Source organism: Panthera onca, chromosome B3, assembly GCF_046562875.1.
Source record: "Panthera onca isolate mPanOnc1 chromosome B3, mPanOnc1 haplotype 2, whole genome shotgun sequence".
Classification (NCBI taxonomy): domain Eukaryota; kingdom Metazoa; phylum Chordata; class Mammalia; order Carnivora; family Felidae; genus Panthera; species Panthera onca.
The window spans coordinates 84,135,581-84,156,738 of NC_138344.1; the positions used below are offsets into that span (position 1 = coordinate 84,135,581).

Genomic DNA, 21,158 nt, shown 5'->3' on the forward strand with positions numbered 1-21,158 from the left:
ACGTGAGATCATTCAAATCTCCCCAAAATACCTAAGACTGATGAAAGCAGGATATATAGAACATGGTGAGTCTAGTGTAAACCAGTGGGATCATTTATGACATCATAATAAAGTAACAGTATTCTGTGTATATACTTTCTTCCAAGAGATTCAAAGAAATTTACTTAGTCAGTCAGTCATCAAAGTTTTAAATCTTCTGTGGTCAGAGTGCATGGTCCCAGAGATGGGAGCAGAACCCTGGTTTAGTCTCAGCCTTTTCTCTCTGGAACTCTACCACCATGTTTATGAAGCTTCCATTTCAATACCACCCAGTAAAGTACCCCTCCCCTCCTCACCCCAGCTTCTGCCGCTTCTCTAAAACATTTCCTTTTTTCATCTTCTTCTAATTCTCCCATTTTCATCAAGTGCTAATCTACATCTTACATGGTGGATAGCTCTTGAACAGTCCCAACAACGAAATATCATTCATCTTCCTTAAGTAAAGAAGGATATCTCTCTCTAAGATAGAACTGAGGCTGAGACAGCACCAGTAAGTAGTTGGCAAATGAAAACATGATGAGAAGCCTTGAGCCAAAACTTTGGTGGTTTTCCTAAACTCCTCCTTGTTCGTATTTTCCAAGGTATACAGAAAAATGTTGAATATAGCAGTCACCTAAGCAGGAATTCTCTTCCCAAAACTTAGCTCAAGAGAACACTGAGACTTACAAAAACAGAAGAGAGAATGAAACTAGATATGAGCTTACCTGCAGATGGTAGAAACAACACAGAAACAAGTAGAAAACTCCATTGTTCAGTGTAAGTTATGACTTGCCTTGCTTTTTCTCCTGTAAACTTTGTGGAGAGCACAGTGCATCAGTTATAAACATTGTGTTTGTAGTCTTCTGAGTCTGAGAACACTGCCTCTATAGAATCTTTCATTGTGTATCTAAAGTGATTTCATATTCTCTTAGTTTGTGGGAAATAATTGTCAAAATTAATTAATGCACATGAAAGAAAAGGACCCAAAGAATTTTTACTTACTTTTCTTGCTTGCCTTCGACTTAAATGTTTATTTATTTTTGAGAGAGAGAGAGAGAAACAGAGTGTGAGTGGGGGAGGGGCAGAGAGAGAGGGAGACACAGAATCCAAAGCAGGCTCCAGGCTCTGAGCTGTCAGCACAGAGCCTGACTCGGGCCTCGAACTTATGAACCATGAGATCACGACCTGAGCCAAAGTCAGATGCTTTACCGACTGAGCCACCCAGGTGCCCCATAGCAACATTGTATTTAAAATTAATCTGCTTTCTGGAGCTCCTGAGTGGCTCAGTCAGTTAAGCATCCAACTCTTGGTTTCGGCTCAGGTCATTATCTCACAGTTCGTGAATTTGTGCCCCGCATCAGGCTCTGCACTGACAGCACAGAGCCTGGGGATTCTCTCTCTTCCCTCTCTCTCCCTGACCCTACCCCATTTGTGCACTCTCTCTCTCAAACAAACTTAAAAAAAATTTTTTTTAATTAATTTTTCATTTTGCAGTTCAGGTGCTGAACTACAGCTGTGTGTATGTGTAAAGAGGAGACAGGTCAAAGACAAAATCACTTCACATCTTCCTTGGTGTGAGCACTAGTATGGTTTTATCTGAGAAAAAATGAGGCCTCCAAAAGCTTGGACCAGTCAAATGCATGATGCCTTGCTCCTCAAACACCCCACCTGATCAGTTTTTACCTATAAACAGCTGCTGACCATTTTCAGAGAGAACAACTTCTACTTTAATTAAGCTCCCCTTCTACATCAGGTCTTTTTTTTCCTTATTTAAATTTTAGTTAGTTAACATACAGCGCAATATTGGTTTTCAGGAGTAGAATTCAGTGATTCATCACTTAAGTACAACACCCAGTGCTCATCACAAGTGCCTTCCTTTAATACCCATCACCCACCTAGCCCATCTGCCACCCACCTCCATCCATCAACCCCCAGTTTTTCTCTGTTATTAGGAGTCTCCTGTAGTTTGTTTCCCTCTTTTCTCTTTTTTTCCCACTTCCCATCTGTATATTAGATCCTTTAAAGAAAACTGTCCACAGCCAAGTGCAGGAATTTCAACTTTCCATGATTCCTGAAGAGCTGTTTACACTTACTCATTTCACACGTTGAATATTACCATCAGAAGCTGCCAGGGAATGATACTGGGTGCCTTATCCACTGGGCTCCAACTAGCTGAATAGAATTGGGGACGGGGTGGGGCGGACGTCTGCTCTTAACTAAGGCTAAGATAAGTAAATACAACTTCTCACCACCACCCCCCATTCTCCCCCCCGCCCCCCCCCCCACACACACACTAATACATTAAAAGGAGAGAGGTAGGGCTGAAGGTGGAGAGGTAGGTTGAGGAAGGAAACATACTTCAGCACTAACATGCGGCCTCCTGGGACCCCTTATCAAATTGACCCCTGGTGGTTTCCAAAAGTCATTAGAGGGGAGAAACATTGCCAGAAAGAACATGCCGTGAAAGCCAGATGGTTTTGAGATCCTTGCTCCAAAGATCTTTCCATATAGAAGTTGTATGTGAGTTGATGTCATTTTACATTTTTATTGATGATAACTTGATAGATAAATGTTCATAATACTGTTGAAGATAGTGGGAGGGGGAGTGAAGAGGGTGGGAGGTAACTTATTTCACATTTTAAAAATAAAGCAATCTGAGTAGTAAATAAAATAGGAATTTGAAATTCCTGACTCAGGCCAGAACCCCCAAACCACAGATCCTATATTGATAAAAATTTGGAATGAGATCTTCAGTAGTAAATAGGGAGAGCGATATTAGATGACTGATGTTTTGATGATGGTTCCACCTGTAAGTGCCTTTGGACCAAATTCGGAGCAAGGGATTATCATTACTCACACTGGCCTTCTCACTCAGCCAGGATGCTGCCTGCTGAAAATCTCCCTACTGTGCCAACTGCTGCTGCCTCAAGGCACTCCCGGCTTCCACCCTCTTCTGGGTTTTTATGCTGTCTGGCTTGCTCTGTGAGTCCGAGGTCAGCTCTCACTCCTAATCTCACACCAGCTGTATCTCCTCCGTGTCTCTGCCCTCAAGCCTCCTGCTCTACCCTCCCCACCATCCTGCTGCCAGTGACTCACCTCCTGTCGCACACAAAATAGAAACTGTCAGGAGGAGTGACCTCACATTTCAACATACACACCACACACATACATAGACGAAACCACATGGTCAGGCCAATTTATCTATGCTCAAATCCATTTCAGTTCTAGAGGTGTTCTCTCTTTCTCTCTTGCCTATACTCTGGATTCTCTTACTGCTTTCTCAGGAAACTTGTTCCAACAATTATCCTTTCTGTGCCTTGTATCTTCATCCTTTACCTTGCCGCTGACTTTTTCTGATCAGGATATAAATATTCTCAAGTCTGTCTTTAAAAAAACAAAATCAAATACCTCCTCCCTTCAGAATGAAGCTTCTGGAGGTTGGAAGTTTTGAAGAGACCACACAACATCGTTTCTGAAATGAAAAAGCAGAATTGTTATTTTTGGTAAACAAAATACAGATATGCTTGTAAAACAGAGTCTCTCTGGAAAAAGCAAACTGTAACCTTATGTAATTTAGGAAACCAACTGAAATCTCACTCCTGTCCCCGTGGCTTCCTCAAAATGACTCCACGTTGCAGGCCACACTTTGTTGTCTCTATAAGCACTGATACTTAGCCTCTCCTTTCTTCTTAAAAGCTCTTGATAGTCTGAGAGACTTCTGTCTCCTGGTTTTTCTTTATCTCTCTGACCATTCCTCAGTTGACATTAAATTCTTATCATTCTAGCCTTCAAAAAATAGTATTCTTCATATTTCATCCTCAGCTTTATTCCTTTCTCTGTCTGTATCCTTCCTGTTAAACTTCTACTCCATGATGCCTTGAAATCTTTATCTCCAGCCCAGAGCCCCCTGCTAGATAGTAGAGTCACATAACTGGCTGCCCACTGGATATCTCCCACCTGGGGATATGATGAGCTTTTCTTCTCATAGACCCTGTCTTGGTACTAACATTTGTCCAGTTGTCCCAGTCTTCCTTGGTTTATCCCTCTCCTCATTTCCACAGGTAATCAGTGACTAAGCCTGATCAGTTCTGCTCCACTAACTCTACTAACTTAGAAGGCTCTCTTCTCTCCAGCTTTACTGCCCGTGCCTCAGTTCTCATCTCTTACTTGAATTACTGCAGACACCCCCCCTACTTGATCTCCTAGTCTAGCCTTCTCAAAGTTCACAGTTTTGATCTAACTTGGTAGTCATATCATGCTCCTGTTTTAAATTCTTTGTCCCCCCCCCCCCCCCATTGCTTTCAGGTGGGAAAAGATTCCTTATCACAACTTACAAGGACCTTTGTGAACTGACTTCTACATTTATTTCCAGCCTTATTTGTGGCATTCCTCAGGTCATCCCACACCTTTGCTTGAAACACATTTGACAGCTTGCAGTTCCTTGAATTTGGTGTACGAATAAAGAGCTTCCACCTTCAACATGCTGCTCCTTGTCCTTGGAAATTCCCATTCCATGCCTGGATAATTCATCTGAAACCTCAGCGGTCGCTTCCTCTGTGAAGACGTCCCTGACCACCCTCCCTACCCTCAGTGTGATTTAAGTGCCCATCCCTTGTGCTCCCTCTTAGACTTATTCAATTCTGTTAGAATCATTTGACTGTAAACTCCTGGAGGTTAGGGATTACTGTGTCTTTATATCTGTATCTCCAGTGCCCCCTGTTTATTGATTGACAGAGAAGTTCTCGTTCATGTTCTATGAAGGAACTGGAGTTTCACATACACGCACATGAGTACACACCAAAAAAAATCCTTGAGTTTGGTTGACTCTCTAGATCCAACTACTAATTTATAACAAAAACAGAGGACTGGAGAATATGTTACATGATACCATAGGGATGCGGTCAGCAAAATCTAAGTACAGGAAATACTGTAAGACAAACAGCCACATTTCTGTAACTGCAGTCAAGCAATTGCAATATATGGAGCTTTTTTAGATCCTGATTTTTTTTTTTTTTGAAAACTGTAAAAAAAAAATCATGAATGAGAAATATGAATAGTGTATATTTGACATTAAGGAATTATTGTTAATTTTTTAGATGTGATAATGGTATTGTGTGCTTATTTTTAAAAAACAGTCCTTATGTTTATAAGTATATTCTGACATATTTACAGATGAAGTGATACAATGTCTGGGATTTGTTTCAAAATAATATGAATGGGAGAATAATCTGGGTGGGGATATAGATGAAATTGGATTGGCCATAAGCTGATAATTACTGAAACTAGTGACAGGCACACAGTAGTGTGATCATATTTGACTGACTTTTGTTTATATTCTTAGATTTCTATAATAAAACTTTCATTGTGGCAAAACATACACAACATAAAATTTATTTTAACCATTTTTATAGTTTCTAGTTTTTATTTAAATTCCAGTTAGTTAATGGGGCACCTGAGTGGCTCAGCCGGTTAAGCATCTGACTTCGGCTCAGGTCATGATCTCGCCGTTAGTGAGTTCGAGCCCCGTATTGGGCTCTGTGCTGATAGCTCGGAACCTGGATCCTGCTTTGGATTCTGTGTCTCCCCCTCTCTCTGCCCCTCCCCGACTTGCACTCTGTCTCTCTCTCTCAAAAATAAACAAACATTAAAAAAAAATTAATAAATAAATAAATTCCAGTTAGTTAACATTTAGTATAATTTTATTTTCAGGATAGAATTTAATGATTTTATCCCGTACATATAACACCCCACTTTAACCTTTTTTTTTTTCTATTTTAACCATTTTTAAGTGTACAGTTCTGTGGCATTAAATGCTTCACGTTGTTGTCCCATCATTGTCACCATTCATCTCTAGAACGTTTTCATCTTCCCAAACTGAAACTCTGTACCCGTTAAACAATAACTCCTCATTTTCCCCCACCCCTACCCCCTACAATCAGTATATTTTCTGTCTATGAATTTGACTACATACGTCACATAAGTGGAATCATACAATATTTGTTCTTTTGTGTCTGGCTTAATGTCTTAAGTTAACGTAATGTTAACGTAATGTCTTCTAGGTTTCTCCATGTTGTAGCATGTATCAGAATTTTATTCCTTCTTAAAGCTGTATAATGCTCTGTTGTGTGTATATACACGTTTTGTTTATCTTTCCATCTATTGATGGACATTTGGGTTGTTTCCAAAACTTTTTCCAGAAGGTATCTGATAATAACTATTCTCGTATATAAGGTATACTGATTATAGTTATCTTGCTGAAGAACTGGCATAAAACTAATTTCTGTAGACATCAGATCCCAAAGGCTTAAGAGTTTTTGAAGACCTACAGTCCACACAACCCAGGAAGCGCAAGAGACTGCAGGGGGTGATGTATAAAGTTAAGAATACAGAAAGGAAGTTACACTTGCAGTTTAGGATTACTCAGAAAAACTCTTGGTCTCATTGGCCTCTACCACCTCCCAGGCAGCTTTTCTACTTCCTGAGTATCCCTACGCAGTTATTTCTAACAGATGTGGCCCTGCCAAATGTATTTTTACCCTAATTAGGCTCAGGAACTACCTTTCAGCAATTTTATACCAAAAATAAGTGTCACTTACAAGTAAAAACAAAACAAAACAAAAACAAACAAACAAAAACCTTTTATCTGTTCCTGTAGGAGATAAACCAAATTAGAATGGAAGCCAAACCAGAAAGTGTTTGCATCAAATATTAGTCTGAAAATTCTTCTTCTTCTTCTGGTTTTTGGAAAATTATCCTTTAGACATCCTAAGGAGCAATGGGGTTGGGCGGGGGGTGGTGGTGGCGGCGTTGAGATCCAATCTCTGGTTAACCTTGAGATACCCAGAGAAGTTCTAGAATCAATTTGGAATTTTGGATACTCTCCAGAAGGAGCCATACTATTTATTTTGTTCTATTATGTGGCTCAGATTCTAGATTACTTAGACAAACCCAGAACTATCCCTTACCATCTCATTCATGGTTTTCCACATTAGAACAGTCCAGAGTGGATTGTGGCTTCTCTGGTCATGACTGTCCTGAGTTTAAGAAAACCCTTCCTTATCTTTCTTATCTAAATTTATTTCCTGCTGATAGTCTCAGGAGAGGATTGCCTTTTATATCTTATACTGACCATCCAGGATGCATTGGATATTTGTCACATACCCGTTTGTCCTTAGGAGCCCCAGTTTGTTTTGGTTCAGAGGTTTTGTTTTATTTTGGCTTTTTTGTTTAACTTCTTATTTTGAGATAATTGTAGATTCATATACAGATGTAAGAAATAGTGACAGAGATCCCGTGTATCTTTTATCCACTTTCCTCCAATGGTAGCATCTTGCCAAACTATATTATCACAACCAGGATATAGACCTTGATACAGTCAAGATAGAGAACATTTCCATCACCACAAGGAACCCTCTTGTTTCCTTATTATAGCCATACCTACTTCCCTCCTGACCTCACCTTCTCTTTAGCCCACAGCTGCCACCAATCTGTTCTCAGTTTTTATAATTTTCTCATTTCAGACATGTTATGTAAGTGGAATCACACAGTACATAACCTTTTGTGTTTGGCTTTTTTCCCTCAAATAATTCTTTGGAAATCAATCCAGATTGTTGCAGTATCAATAGTTTGTTCCTTTTTATTGTTGTTTAGTATTCGATGATCTAGATGCACCAGTTTAACTGTTCACCTATTGAAGGACATCTGGATTGTTTCCAGATTTTGGCTATTACAAATAAACCTAAGTAGTTAAACATATGTGTACAAGTTTTTATGTGAACATATGTCTTCATTTCTCTGGGATAAATGCCGAGAAATACAATACCTTGGCCATGTGGTAGTTGCATGTTTAGTTTTACAAGAAACCGTAGCTAGAGTGGCTGTACCATTTTAAATTCCCACCAGCAATATGTGAGTGATTCAGTTTCTCCTTGTCCTCACTCACCAGCATTTGGTGTCATTACTATTTTTTATTTAGCCATTTTGATAGGTATATAGTGATCCCTCATTGGGTTATAATTTGCATTTCCCTAATGGCTAATAATTTTGGATATCTTTTCATGTGCTCATTTGTCATCTGTGTGCATTCCTTGGTGAAAGTTCTTTGGGTTTTGTTTTGTTTTAAAAAAATTTTTTTTAACATTTTTATTTGTTTTTGAGAGACAGAGAGAGAGAGAGCGCATGGGCAGAAGAGGGGCAGAGAGAGAGGGAGACACAGAATCTGAAGCAGGTTCCAGGCTCTGAGCTGTCAGCACAGAGCCCAACATAGGGCTCAAACCCATCAACTGTGAGATTATGACCTGAGCTGAAGTCAGATGCTTAACTGACTGAGCTACCCACGCGCCCGTTTTGATTTGTTTTTAAGTAAACTTTACCCACAATGTGGGGCTCAAACTCACAATACCAAGATCAAGGTCACACGCTCTACCACCTGAGCCAGCCAAGCACTCGAAAAGGTCTTTGTTCATGTTTTATTTGGATTATTTGCTTTTTTTTAACTGTTGAGTTTTGAAAGTTCTTTATATGTTCTAGATATCACTTCTTTGTTGAATATGTGGTTTGCAAGTATTTTCTCCCAGTCTGTAACTTGTCTTTTCATCTTTTTTAACAGGACCTTCCACAATGCAAACAGTTTTAATTTTGAAGTCCAATTTATCAATGATTCCTCTTTTTTTTAATTTTTTAAAAAGTTTTATTTATTTTGAGAGCGAGGAAGGGAGAGAGAAAGCATGAGCAGGGGAGGGGCAGAGAGAGAGAGAGAGAATCCAAAGCAGGTTCCATGCTGTCAGTGCAGAGCTCAATGCAGGGCTTGAAGTCACGAACTGTGGAATCACAACTTGAGCCAAAATCAAGAGAGTCAGATGCTTGACCAACTGAGCTACCCAGGCACCCCCAAAGATTCCTCTTATAGACAATGTCTTAGATGTCAAATCTAAGAACTCTGTGTAGATCTCTGGTCATGAAGATTTTTCTCCTAGGTTTTTTCCCTACAACTGTATAGTTTATGCTTTATATTTAAGTCCATGATCTTCTCTGATTTAATTTTCTGTATAAGGTGTGAGATTTAAATAGAGGTTCATTTTTTACTTATCCAATTACTTCAGCACCATTTGTTGAAAAACTTACCTTTCCTTGGCATATTTATATCGGTCTATTTCTGGGTCATCTATTCTGTTCTATTGATCTATATGCCTATCCCTTTACCAATATCACACAATGTAGATTACTTTAGCTCTGTAATAAGGCTTCAGATGAGGTAGGCTTATTTTTCCCACACTTTATTATTTTTTTCTCAAAACTGTTTTAGCTGCTCTTCCTTTGCCTTACCCTGTAAGTTTATAATAATCTTGTCTATATCTACAAAAAAAAACTTGCTGGGATTTTGATAGGAATTGCATTTGAAACCCATATATCAATTTGAGGAGAGTTGACATCTTTACTGTCTTGAGTGTTCCAATCCATGAACATGGATGGTGTTGTTGAGTTCTATATACTTGCTGATTTTCCGTCTGGGTCTTCTCTCAGTTGTTGAGAGAGGAATATTGAAATCTCAAACTATAATTATGGATTTGTCTGTTTCACTTTTGCATTCTATCAGCTTTTGCTTCACATATTTTGTAGCTCTGTTGTTTGGTGCACACACATTTAGGATTGCTGTGTCTACTTGGTGAATTGATCCTTTTATCACATAATGTCCCTCTGCATATCTGGTAATTTTCTTTGTTCTAAATTCTACTTCATTTAATATTAATGTAGCCACTCTGGCACTCCTTTAATGAATCTTTGCATGATTTAACTTATTCCATCCTTTAACTTTCCACTAGCCTATATTTTTATATTTAAAATGAGTTTCTTTTACGTAGTATATAGTTGGGTTATGTTTTTTAATCCACACTGCCCGCCTCTGTTTTTTAAGTGGTGTATTAAAACCCTTTGTATTTCATGTCCTTATTGAAATGTTAGGATTTATGCCTGCCATTTTATTTTTTATTTTATATCATCTCTATTTTTTTTTCTGTTTCATTTTTCCTGCCTTCCTATTGGCTACTTGAACTTTTTTATAGAATTCCATTTTTATGTATCTGTCCTGGGTTTTTTACTGTGTTTTGTTTTTTAATATATAGTGTGTTTTAGTGTAGATTTTTAATGGCTGCTCTGGGAACTGCATGTATATATGTACACACACACACACACACACACACAATACCACAGTCTTCTTGTGTCATCATTGTAACAAGTTTTCTGTCTTGCTGGATGGCCTCTTTCCTGGTCCTTGGGCTATAGAAATTGGGCCTTTCTTGGGGTCTTTTTGTACCCATTGGCATTTCTGGGTTGCCAGCTTCTTTACTCTAAGTCTAGGATATATGAGTCAAAAAGAATACACAGGGAACTCACGATGTCATTCTTCATGCCCTCAGGTCCCTAGCCAGTCTGCTTTTTCCTCTGTACCTTTCACAGTCTTCTTTTTTCTAATTTCTGATATTTTTCTTATGTGCAAAATGCGTATAAATTTCATTTTATGGTATTTTTTTTTAAGATTTTATTTTTAAGCAATCTCCACACCCAGCATGGGACTTGAACTCACAACCCTGAGATCAGGAGTTGCACATACCACGGACTGAGCTAGCCAGGTGCCCCTATGATGTATTTTATATTTTAGATGTGTTTGAAAACATTTTGATTTTTAGAAACATCAAACTTTCAAAGTCTTTATATGTTTGTTTTGTAGAATGTCTGGGCTTTTTAGTAGTAGTTTAGAGATAGGGAAAAGTAGATTTACTTCCATCTTCCAAGAAGTGGAAATCCCCCCCAGTTTTATTTTTGATCTAACATAGAATTAAGGTAAATTTTCTTTTTCTTTACTATTCTGAGTATACCTGTGACTCTGACCCAGCCCACTGGATCTAGCCTTGGAATTTACTGCAGAGGAAGTCTGCTCATGGCTAGACTGTCATAGAGTTTCAGGCCAGTGCCTTTATTCTGTAAACTCATCTTTCTTTCCTGTATCTTTCTTTTATTCTCTTTTGTTAGCATCATTTCAGAGAGCTGCTGCTACTACAGACCTCTAAGCCACAAGATGGTGCCCCAGAGCAGTTCAAGCTAATCCTTTTCTGTTCTTCCCCGGGCCCCTCTTTTTAACTTAGTATTAGTAAACTCAAGGCCATTTATCTAAACCAGGGTATAGTAGTAAACTAAAAATATAAAGCAATAATCCAATGGAAATTCATATGGAAAATTTTAAAACTAATTGTCATTCTTCTTAATGAATCCAGTTGCCGTTTTATAATTGAGCTCACCGAAAATAATCTGTAATCTCAGCATAGCTTTAAGAAAGGAATGTTATGGGTGCCTGGGTGGCTCAGTTGGTTAAGTGTCCAACTCTTGATTTCAGCTCAGGAGCCCCGAATTGGGCTCCACATTGAGCATGGGCCTTCTTGGGATTCTCTCACTCCCTCTCTCTGTCTCCCCCCTGCTTGTTCACATGCTCTCTGTCTCTCTCTCAAAATAAATAAATAAACATTAAAATAAATAAATAAAGGGATGTTATAAATGCATTCTAAAGGAGATGCACCTCTCAGTATCTTTTGAGTTCTTTTGAATCAATGAACCAAACTTTCTTATAGTGTAGATGTTTGCTTTTGATTACTAGCCTTTTAAAATTATGGCTTATAAGATTATATAAAAATGCATGAAATAAAACCACTGGTAAATACATATTAACAATCTTTGGGTGGGGAACAAAAATTGACAGATCTTTGGAAAAAAGAATTTCAGTGAAAGGTATCAGTCTCCGCAGAATCATGACATGGAAAAGTTGGCTGAAAAGATGCAATCTATTCCAGCCATATACAAACTTACAAGAAAAAAAAAAAAGTAGAACACTTTGTTCACTTTATTCAAGTGACAACTTATGCAGAATACCTATGTATAAATGTACCAAAGCTGAGCTTGTTTTGGTTGAAACAGGGTCGGGAGTATAGGAACTAAATCCCATCCTCATTGAACCTCTCTGTCTCTATCCCAGTGGACTCTGTGGAACACACTTTAAAAACAATTCATTTTGGGGGCGCCTGGGTGGCTCAGTCGGTTAAGCGTCCGACTTTGGCTCTGGTCATGATCTCACCGTTTGTGAGTTCGGGGCCCTGCGTCGGGCTCTGTGCTGACAGCCCCGAGACTGGAGCCTGCTTTGGATTCTGTGTCTCCTTCTCTCTCTGCCCCTCCCCCACTTGTACTCTGTCTCTCTCTGTCTTTCAAAAATAATTAAATGCAAAACAACAACAACAACCTATTTTGTCTATGCTTAGGAACCCCCCCCCCCCCAGACCCAATGTAATGTAGCCTGACCAGTAGGCTACAGTTGTAACAAAGAAGCATTTGCTTCAGGCTTACAAAGATGCAGAATTGTTTTAAGGAATGTTTTCTCACCCCTTACCATTGAGACTACCAGGTAGAAGAATCACTCCACTTACTTGACATTCTTCTCTTGGCCCTTTTGGGGACTGGCTTTGTGTTTTTTAGCTCTTGCATGTGGTCTCTCAACTAGCCAAGCAGAATCTGCAGCTGCTGGTCTTGGGCCGAAAGCACATGCTAACACAGCACTCCAGGTGGAGAAAGGATGAGATGAAAAAGGTGCAGAAGCAAGCCAGCTGCTTCTTTGCTGAGAACATGTAAGTACTGAAGGCACTAGGTGAATTACACTAGGCTTCCATCATCTGCTTGTTAGTTACCTATTCTTGCCATTTTTAAAGTGCATGTGTCTGAATGTATATATGTACGTATATTCAGCCTCATTCTAAAAGAAGATTTGAAGCAGCTTACAAAAATATACTTTCTACAGCGGGATACATTTAAATGGATGAGAAAATAAGGATAAAGGAGAAATAGGAGGGAGATAAAGTCAGAAGTGAGATGAGTACACAGAATGCATGCCATAAGGTCCTACACAGATCATTTAACCAATATTGTATAAATATGAGCACCCTCTGTGTTCTTGGAAAACAGCAGTTGTTCATTGAGTGCCTGCCTTCTTGGGATGCAAATAGGTAAACAAATAAAAAGGTCATGTAATTCCAGGCAGTGATCAATGGCTAGGAAGACAATAAAGCAGAGTAAATAGATTAAAAAGGATTAGGTAGGGGGTAGGTCAGAGGGTAGTAGATGGGGTGGTCAGGAATAGCCTTTTGGAGGGGGCAAAACCAGAGGGAAGGAGTCATTTGAGAAAATGGGGGAGGGTGGATGGAAGAACATATGAAGCAGAGGGAACAGCCACTGTTCAAAAAGCCCTGAAGCAGGAATGTGTTTGACATGTTTGAAGAAAGCAAACTATTGTAGATGAGCTGTAGCAGCAAGAAGGAAAAGCAGGAGGTTCTGGACTCAGAAGGAAAGGACCATAGTACAGAAGACCTGTGGACTCGGATAGGCAAGCGAGGAGCCTGGAATTTATTCTAAATATAAAGAGAATGTTGCTATGAGCCACAGCTTCTCAGGAATCCAAAGAAACATGGAAAACATGGTGAGTGACAAAATGGTACAGTGTCCATAAAGAAGAAAGCAGCTAATCAGGAGAGGCACAGACCCTCAACAGGACGTGTAAACTTTTAACATACACTTAGTGTTACATCCGATTTATGCTGACAAAAGTTTATTTTTAACTTTGCCTGGATCATGTGTGTACCTCAGTCCTGGGTATAGGTTTCATTATGTTGAATGTGGTAGCTTCAAGATTTGTCAGTATTCCCCAAATCATTTATTCCTAAAAAGGTAAAATGACTCTCTGTGCATAGAACAGGGGGCCAACCCCTCGTTCAAATCCCAAACCAATCCCTTTTTCCTTAGCTAAGTCCTTTTATGTATTCACAGGAGGGGTTGCTTCTTTGTCTCTGTGAGTAGAAGACAATAATAATACTCTTCACACTCACTTTAGGCAGCATCGGATAGACTAGAGGAGCACAGGCTTGGGAATTAGTCTACCCAGATTCATATCAGCCCTGCCACCTCCTATCTGGGAAGATGTTTCCCTCTGTGTCTTCATATATAACCCCCATGGGGTTTCTGTGAAGATTAAGTGAGATAATATTTGTAAATAATCCATGGAAAACTGTAGCAGGGCACCAAGTACTTGGAAAGCATATATGTAAGTGCCATCATCATCACTTTTATTTTTCTTAGGTGGAGGAACTGGATAAATGCAGTGTTACAACCAAGAAGCTTGTTGGAAATTGGTCTCATGCTTGGTTTGGGGCTTGTGTTTATTGTGTCTGTTAAAGTTCCAAACCCAGTTGTAAAGATTGATTCAGTGACCTCCTGTGGCTTTGGATTTGAATATTTAAGTTTTTAACATTAATTCTATTTTCCACTAATGTACCAAAGAAGCCTTTTCAAACAGATACTATACTATAAGAGAATAGTATAGTGAATCTCCATGGAAGTGTCACCCAGCTCCAGCAATTACTATCATTTTTCTGATATTGTTGCATATAACCCCCTACATTTTTTCTATTTTTCTTTCCGCTCTCTTTTTTCCTGGAGATTTTTAAGGCAGATAGATTCTAGTCATTTATCATTTCATTTGAAATAGTTGAGTATAAAATAAACTATAAATGGTCCTACTTTGGGTCATTTGGATCAAGGCGTAAGACATACCACGTGCTATAGTCCAAATCTCCTGAGCAAGGCAACTACTTGGCTGTTTTTACAGCACACATACTACAGTGGTAAGTGCTCAAGTGGAGGGTCTATTAGAAACTCTGAGTCACTGGTTCATCTCATAGCAGGAGATGCCTTTGAGTGATCTGGGTGACTACCCAGAAGCTTCTTTGAGATACCACTATTAGCTTTGAGGGCAGCCCATTATTTTTGGTAGCTTGCAAGGAAGTGTCATCCTGCCTTATTAATATTTTGAATATTCCTCAAATTTAAATGAGGAAAGGTGAGAAGGGGGGTGGCGCGGGTGTGCCCTGTGGTGGATAAGGCAAATAGGAACAACACCTTGGGCACACAGAGAATCAGGGTTCTCTGTGAATGTGAAGGGAAAGTCATTGTTAGAATTCTTCATTTTAGTGGGAGAGCCCACTACAGTGGACCAAGTTGAGCATTTGCATTCCCTTCCACTTAGCTTTCCAACCTGTGTTCTAGAGAATGCTGTCTACTAGCAAAGGACATGATGCAGGTAGTTTGTAAGCATCACTGAGATCATGTCAGTTAAGAATGCAGAACACCTCTGAGGAAAGTAGATAGAGTAAGAAGTAAAAAGCGTGGTGAAGAATGCCATCCTCTGCCTCCTTGGGGCTGTGCTTAATTGTATTCTTTCTTATGCCTGGCTTAGCTCGGCAGACGACCCATTCCTTCTGTATGCCACGCTGCACTCGGGGAACCACTGCAAGTTTATCACAAAAGATCTGATGCGGGACCACAAGGCCTGTCTACATGATGCCAAGACCCAGCGCCTCTTCTTTAAGTGGCAGCAGGGCCATCAGCTAGCAATCATTAATAGGCTTCCAGGATCAAAAATAACCTTTCAGGTATGTTATTTGTTCTCTACATAATGCCAACAGAGTCAAGTACAGTATATAGTCATATATATATATATATATATATATATATATATATAGTAAGAATGTGGCATAGTCAAAGAATGTTGCACTTAGTTGAAGGTTCTGAATGCTTTATTTTTCTCAGCTGTAGTTTGGTATTTGGGATTAGCCAGTTCCTGGACACAGAAAGTCTGCCAGAGCAAAAGTTTCCATAGACCAGCCTCACATCACATTAATTGACATATCAAAAACATCTGAGATGTCATCAATTGTGACTTCAGTTATGTCAACGATTATAAATCCTCATACATGTTTTTTATTTTCCTGAAAATTCCTTATCCCTTATGGTTCGTCATATTTCTGCTAAGTAACTCTTTTTCCTGTTAGTTCACTTCTGCGGCATGGTCTCAATTGAGTTCTCCTTTGGTTCTAGTTTAGATCCCTGCAAATATGAGATCTCTTATCTCTTGTGTGAAAGCAAAGGGAAAAAATCCAAAGGCAAGCTATTATAGAAAAATACACTAGCCAATGGTATATGTGGTCCAATGGTCAAAAAATATACAAAACAACAGCTCTATAGGAAAAATCAAGACTGGGGGAAACTATTCAGGACAACTGACTTGGTTTCCTCAACAACAACAAAATGACAAGAAAAACAGAGATAAAAAGTAAAGCTCTAATTAAAATTAACAGATAATTCAGTCACGATGTAATAACCTAATTTCAACTCCTAATCAAAGAAATCAACTGTAAAATATATGTACACATATTTAATAATTGGGGAAATGTAAATAGTAGATATCTGATGATAAGGAATTATTAACTCTTAAGTGTAATAATAGTATTAATCTTATATTTACAAAATAGATCCTTACTTTTTAAAGGTACATACTGAGGGGCGCCTGGATGGCTCAGTCAGTTGAGCTTCTAACTCTTAATTTCGGCTCAGGTCATGATCCCAGAGTCCTGGGGTCGAGCCCCACCTCGGGCTGCACGCTGAGCATAGAGCCTGCTTCAGATTCTTTCTCCCTCTGCCCCTCTCTCCCACTTTCTCTCTCTCTCACAAATAAAAATAAAGGTACATACTAAATATTATAGAAGAAGGGATATGATAGCTGAGATTTGCTTCACAATAATCTTGGGGGGTGGTATGGGTGAAATAAAATTATCCATGAGTTGATAATGGCTGAAGCTGGGTGGTGCATACATGGGAGTTCATTATACTATTTCTCTATTTTGTATATATGAAAATTTTCTTTCAGTCCAAATATAGACTCTCCTGTAGAGAGTCTTTAACCTTAAAGATGAACTCTCCCCCAAAAAAGAAACCCCTAATGCTAGGGTTCATCTTCACAGAGCTAGCTGCTCTTTGAAAATCCATTGTTAAGTAAGACAGAGAATACTCCTGAAGCAAACTGAGAAGTTGTCAGAAAAGAAAGGGAAATGGCCAGGTAACCCCTCTGTGTTGTTCTCAATGTTTGGCTCCCTTTTTAATTCAACAGCGTATCCCCAGTTATGACACAGTGGTGCAAACAACTGGAGACTCGTGGCACATACCATATGATGAAGACTTGTTGGAAAGATATTCCTATGAAGTGCCAACCAAATGGCTGTGCCTTCACCGAAAGACATAAAGACTATACCCTATGCAGAACTTGTGTTTGGGTGCCCTTCTGGTTGGCATCAGAGCTCTTCAGTCAGTGCTCGCTTAGAGCATTGCTCCTGTGTGATCCACTTTGTCCTGTTTGGTCCAGATGTCAACAAATTGAGGGGTTTTTTTAAATTAAATAAAATATATCTTTTCATAAGCATTTGTATTTGTATTTTTTTTTACCAGCCATTTGTTTTTGGAGAATTTATCCATAGTTGGGGAAGTCAGGGCAGAGTGAAATCTACGTTTCTCCTGTCGGGCCAGCTTGGCCATTCACTTGGACAACAGGTGATTCTGGTATCCATTTTGCTACCCCTGACCTCACCTTCCAGGTCCACAAATAGCAGAGCCAATGCATCTAGGCCTAGGCTACTCATGTTGTTTCCAAACCCCTTCTACCATTTCTGGCATGATCTCATCCTCTACACGTGATCTGCTACTCACACTGAGTCACTTATGGTCCTCTGTGATAAACTGGCCAGGAAATCAGAAGCTTATTAGCAACTTTTACTTACCACCCAATGATTTGAGTGGGAGAGAAAGGAGCAGTTTGTTCTCTTTAGCCTGTGGTCATTTCTTCATTCTACAATGCCTTTTTCAAATTGGTTCAATATTTTGTGAACACTATTAATCTATCACTCAGAATATGAGGGCTTTTTAAAGGATACAGATTTTTCTTCATTTAATCAAGTTTGACTTAGTTTAACAAAGTGATTAACTTTTCATGTTTGCCTCTCTTTTACTTCCTTGCCAGCCTGCTTATACCTCACTGGGCCTTAATTTTAGCTGGAAATATTCATGTCCACAATACTTTATGTTTTTTCTTTATTCATACATGCTGTATGATTTAATACTCAAGAATAGGCAAAACTGGGGGCACCTGGGTGGCCCAGTCAGTTAAGCATCCAACTCTTGATTTTGGCTCAGATCATGATCTCACAGTTCGTGAGTTTGAGCCCCACATCGGGCTCTGTGCTGACAGTGCAGAACCTCTATAGGATTCTCTCTGTTTCTCTCTCTGCTCCTCCCTCATTTGTGCACTCTCTCTCTCAAAAATTAATAATAAATAAACTTAAAAAAAAAAAAAGAACAGGCAAACCCAGTCTATGGTGATAAAAATCACAATAGTAGTTGCCTGAGGCAAGAGCACAAGAGACCTTTCTGGAGGGTGATATAAAGTTCCCTGTATATTGATCTGGGTGATGCTAGCTTAGGTGTATGTGTATACTGGTCGATTTATCACACTACTTAAAATGGATGCCTTTACAACAATGTAGCTCAAAAAACATTAACCTTAAAAAGATAGTTATTGGGGCTCCTGGGTGGCTCAGTCAGTTAAATGTCTGACTTCAGCTCAGGTCATGATCTCACAGTTCGTGAGTTCGAGCCCCGCATCGGGCTCTGTGCTGACAAGCTCGGAGCCTGGTGCCTGCTTCACATTCTGTGTCTCCCTCTCTCTGCCCCTGTCCCATTCGCGTTCTGTCTCTCTCTCAAAAATAAGTATTAAAAAACTTTTTAAGATAATTATTTACATGAAATAAATAATTACCTCACTTACATAAAGCCATATACACAGATATAAGTAGGGTGTGTATTATGCACAGAGAGACTATTCAGGAAAAACACAGGAGGGGAATGTTTCATCTCCTTATCCATTTACTGGATCCTACTCTGCTGCGTGCCTAGAAAAAATAGCTTTCCAGAAAAGTGTGCAATAATTTGAAAATATTGAAGATCAGAAAATTCTCCTACATCCAATCTGCTTATTTTCTAAATTTCATAAACTACAGACAGAAAACTGTGTTTTCAGTGAGTTACATTTTTTTAAAGTAACTATCCTAGTTTTTGGAAAATTTTTAAAAAAGAGAAATGTGTTTGTTAAATAAGCTTATCTGACAGCCTAACACAAATACCTCACAAGGAGCACATGGAGATGGGGGAGAATACAAAAGGAATCCCAGAACTTCTAGTGAACCTTGAAGAACAGAAAGTCCAGCAGTAGCATTTTATAGAGGAGGGACAGACCCTGAAAGATGAAATGGCTTCTGTGGATCCCATAGCTAGTTCGTGGAGACATTTCAACTGTAACCCACCTTCCCTGATTCCCAGCCAAATAATCTTCCTTCTCTACATTGTGATTTAGGTTAGGGTAGTTCATAAAAACTCAAACAGACTGAATCATAGGGCATCCAGTATTTAGATTGAGGGACTTAGCCACATAAGAGAAAGGGGGAAGAATGAGAGCAAAGAAACAAGGGAGTACCTCTTTAAAGGGTCCACATTTGTAGAATGGCTCTTCAGTGTACAAAATTGTGTCAGGGAAATTACATTATTTTTGAACTCTTTAATACCATTAAAAAATACAACTCTGGCTCAGTCTGAAGAACATGTGACTCTTAATCCCAGGGTTGTGAGTTGAAGCCCCACGCTGGGTATAGACATTACTAAAATAAATAAATAAATAATTTAAAAAATCCTAATTTCTGCTTGAGTTGAGGTGCATCTGTTCTTTGTCCAGGAGTAAGGGAATTCTAGGGCTACTTAGTGTAAATGACACTGACACAGGACACTGAGGAGTGCAGGAATCTTCTGAAGGAAGGGAGCTGGTACCAAACACTTAGGCTGCCCTTTTGTATTCTGAGTGAAAAAGAAAAAAAGCTACCAGTTAAGCAAAGTCTGAGACAATGGGAAGAGGAATTCTTTTAAGTTATGCTCAAAGGGGCCTTAGTGGCTCAGTTCGTGAAGTGGTGAAGCAGTTAAGCATCAGACTCTTGATTTCAGCTCAGGTCATGATCTCACGGTTCATGAGTCCCAGCCCAAAATCGGGCTCTGCACTGATAGTGCAGAGCCTGCTTGGGATTCTGTCCCCCTCTCTCTGCCCCTACCTTGCTTGCTCTCTCTCTCAAAGTAAATTAAAAACAATAAACTCAAAAAAAAGTTATTTTCTGGATTAATAGTGTCTTTTAAGTCAGCTATGAACAGATGAAGGCTTTGAAAGGGCAAATGAAGGCTTTGAAAGGGCAAATGAAGGCTTTGAAAGGGCAAATGAAGGCTTTGAAAGAGCATTAACTCTGCCACTGAAAAATACCTCCAGGGGCGCCTGGGTGGCTCAGTCAGTTAAGTGTACGACTCTTCATTTTGGCTCACGTCATGATCCCAGGATCATGGGGTCAAGCCCCATGTGGGGAACCGCACTGACAGCATGGAGCCTGCTTGGGATTCTCTCTCTCTCTCTCTCTCTCTCTCTCTCTCTCTCTCTCTCTCTCTCGCCCTGCCTCTCCCCTGCTCATGTTCTCTCTAAATCAGTCGATCAGTCAATCAATCTTCTAAAGTGCTTTGTGTTTCCCTCAGAAATGCTCCTGAATTTATACTCTCTTTGCCTCCTGCTGTTCTCGGACTGAATAAAGAGAAGATCTCAAAGGGGAAGGCTGAGTTAATTATTCTCTCAGGACTACATTGACACTACCTCACCTTAGGTGTCTTGTTCTTCAAATTAATTTGTGTCTTCAAGTTTGCATTTAAATATAATTACTTGCTCTTTGGTCCTGTAGCAGGTTTCTCATTTTTTGAAAAATTGTCCTAATGTATTATAAAATACATCATATATGTTCACGTTTGATTTCTTTTTCCCTAATAGCTTCATTCTAAAGCAGGAATGGAAAGGAAGAGTGTGTTATATGGGCACCTGAATTCTGTCCATCATGGTGAGTCTTATACTCATTTGCTAAAAATTAGTATTATCAGGGTAATTGAGGGCAAAGGTAAATGGAGTCCAGATCTGGTATTTCAGCCGTCCTTCAGTAATTTGGAATTCCTAGAGTGAAAAACATCTAAGGGAGCCCTTGTGGGAATGACTGGGAGTATAGCAACATAGACCATTGTGAAGATATGGTGATATTTCTTTTTTCTTTTAAAAAAATTTTTTTTTGAGAGAGAGAGGCAGAGCACGAGCAGGGGAG

General features: G+C 39.3%; 1 protein-coding gene across 3 annotated transcripts in view; it reads left to right on the forward strand.

The window, feature by feature from the left end:
• PRORP (protein only RNase P catalytic subunit) overlaps window positions 1–17,356 on the forward strand; it is a 131,452-nt gene extending 114,096 nt beyond the window's left edge. For all 3 annotated transcript variants that reach the window (XM_060619494.3, XM_060619495.3, XM_078448326.1), the window contains 3 exons: window positions 12,535–12,683; window positions 15,341–15,536; window positions 17,051–17,356. In XM_060619494.3, the coding sequence (XP_060475477.3) occupies window positions 12,535–12,683; window positions 15,341–15,536; window positions 17,051–17,182 (477 nt within the window). In that variant the 3' untranslated portion in view covers window positions 17,183–17,356. The remainder of the gene's footprint in view (window positions 1–12,534; window positions 12,684–15,340; window positions 15,537–17,050) is intronic.
• The last annotated feature ends 3,802 nt before the right edge of the window (window positions 17,357–21,158 follow it).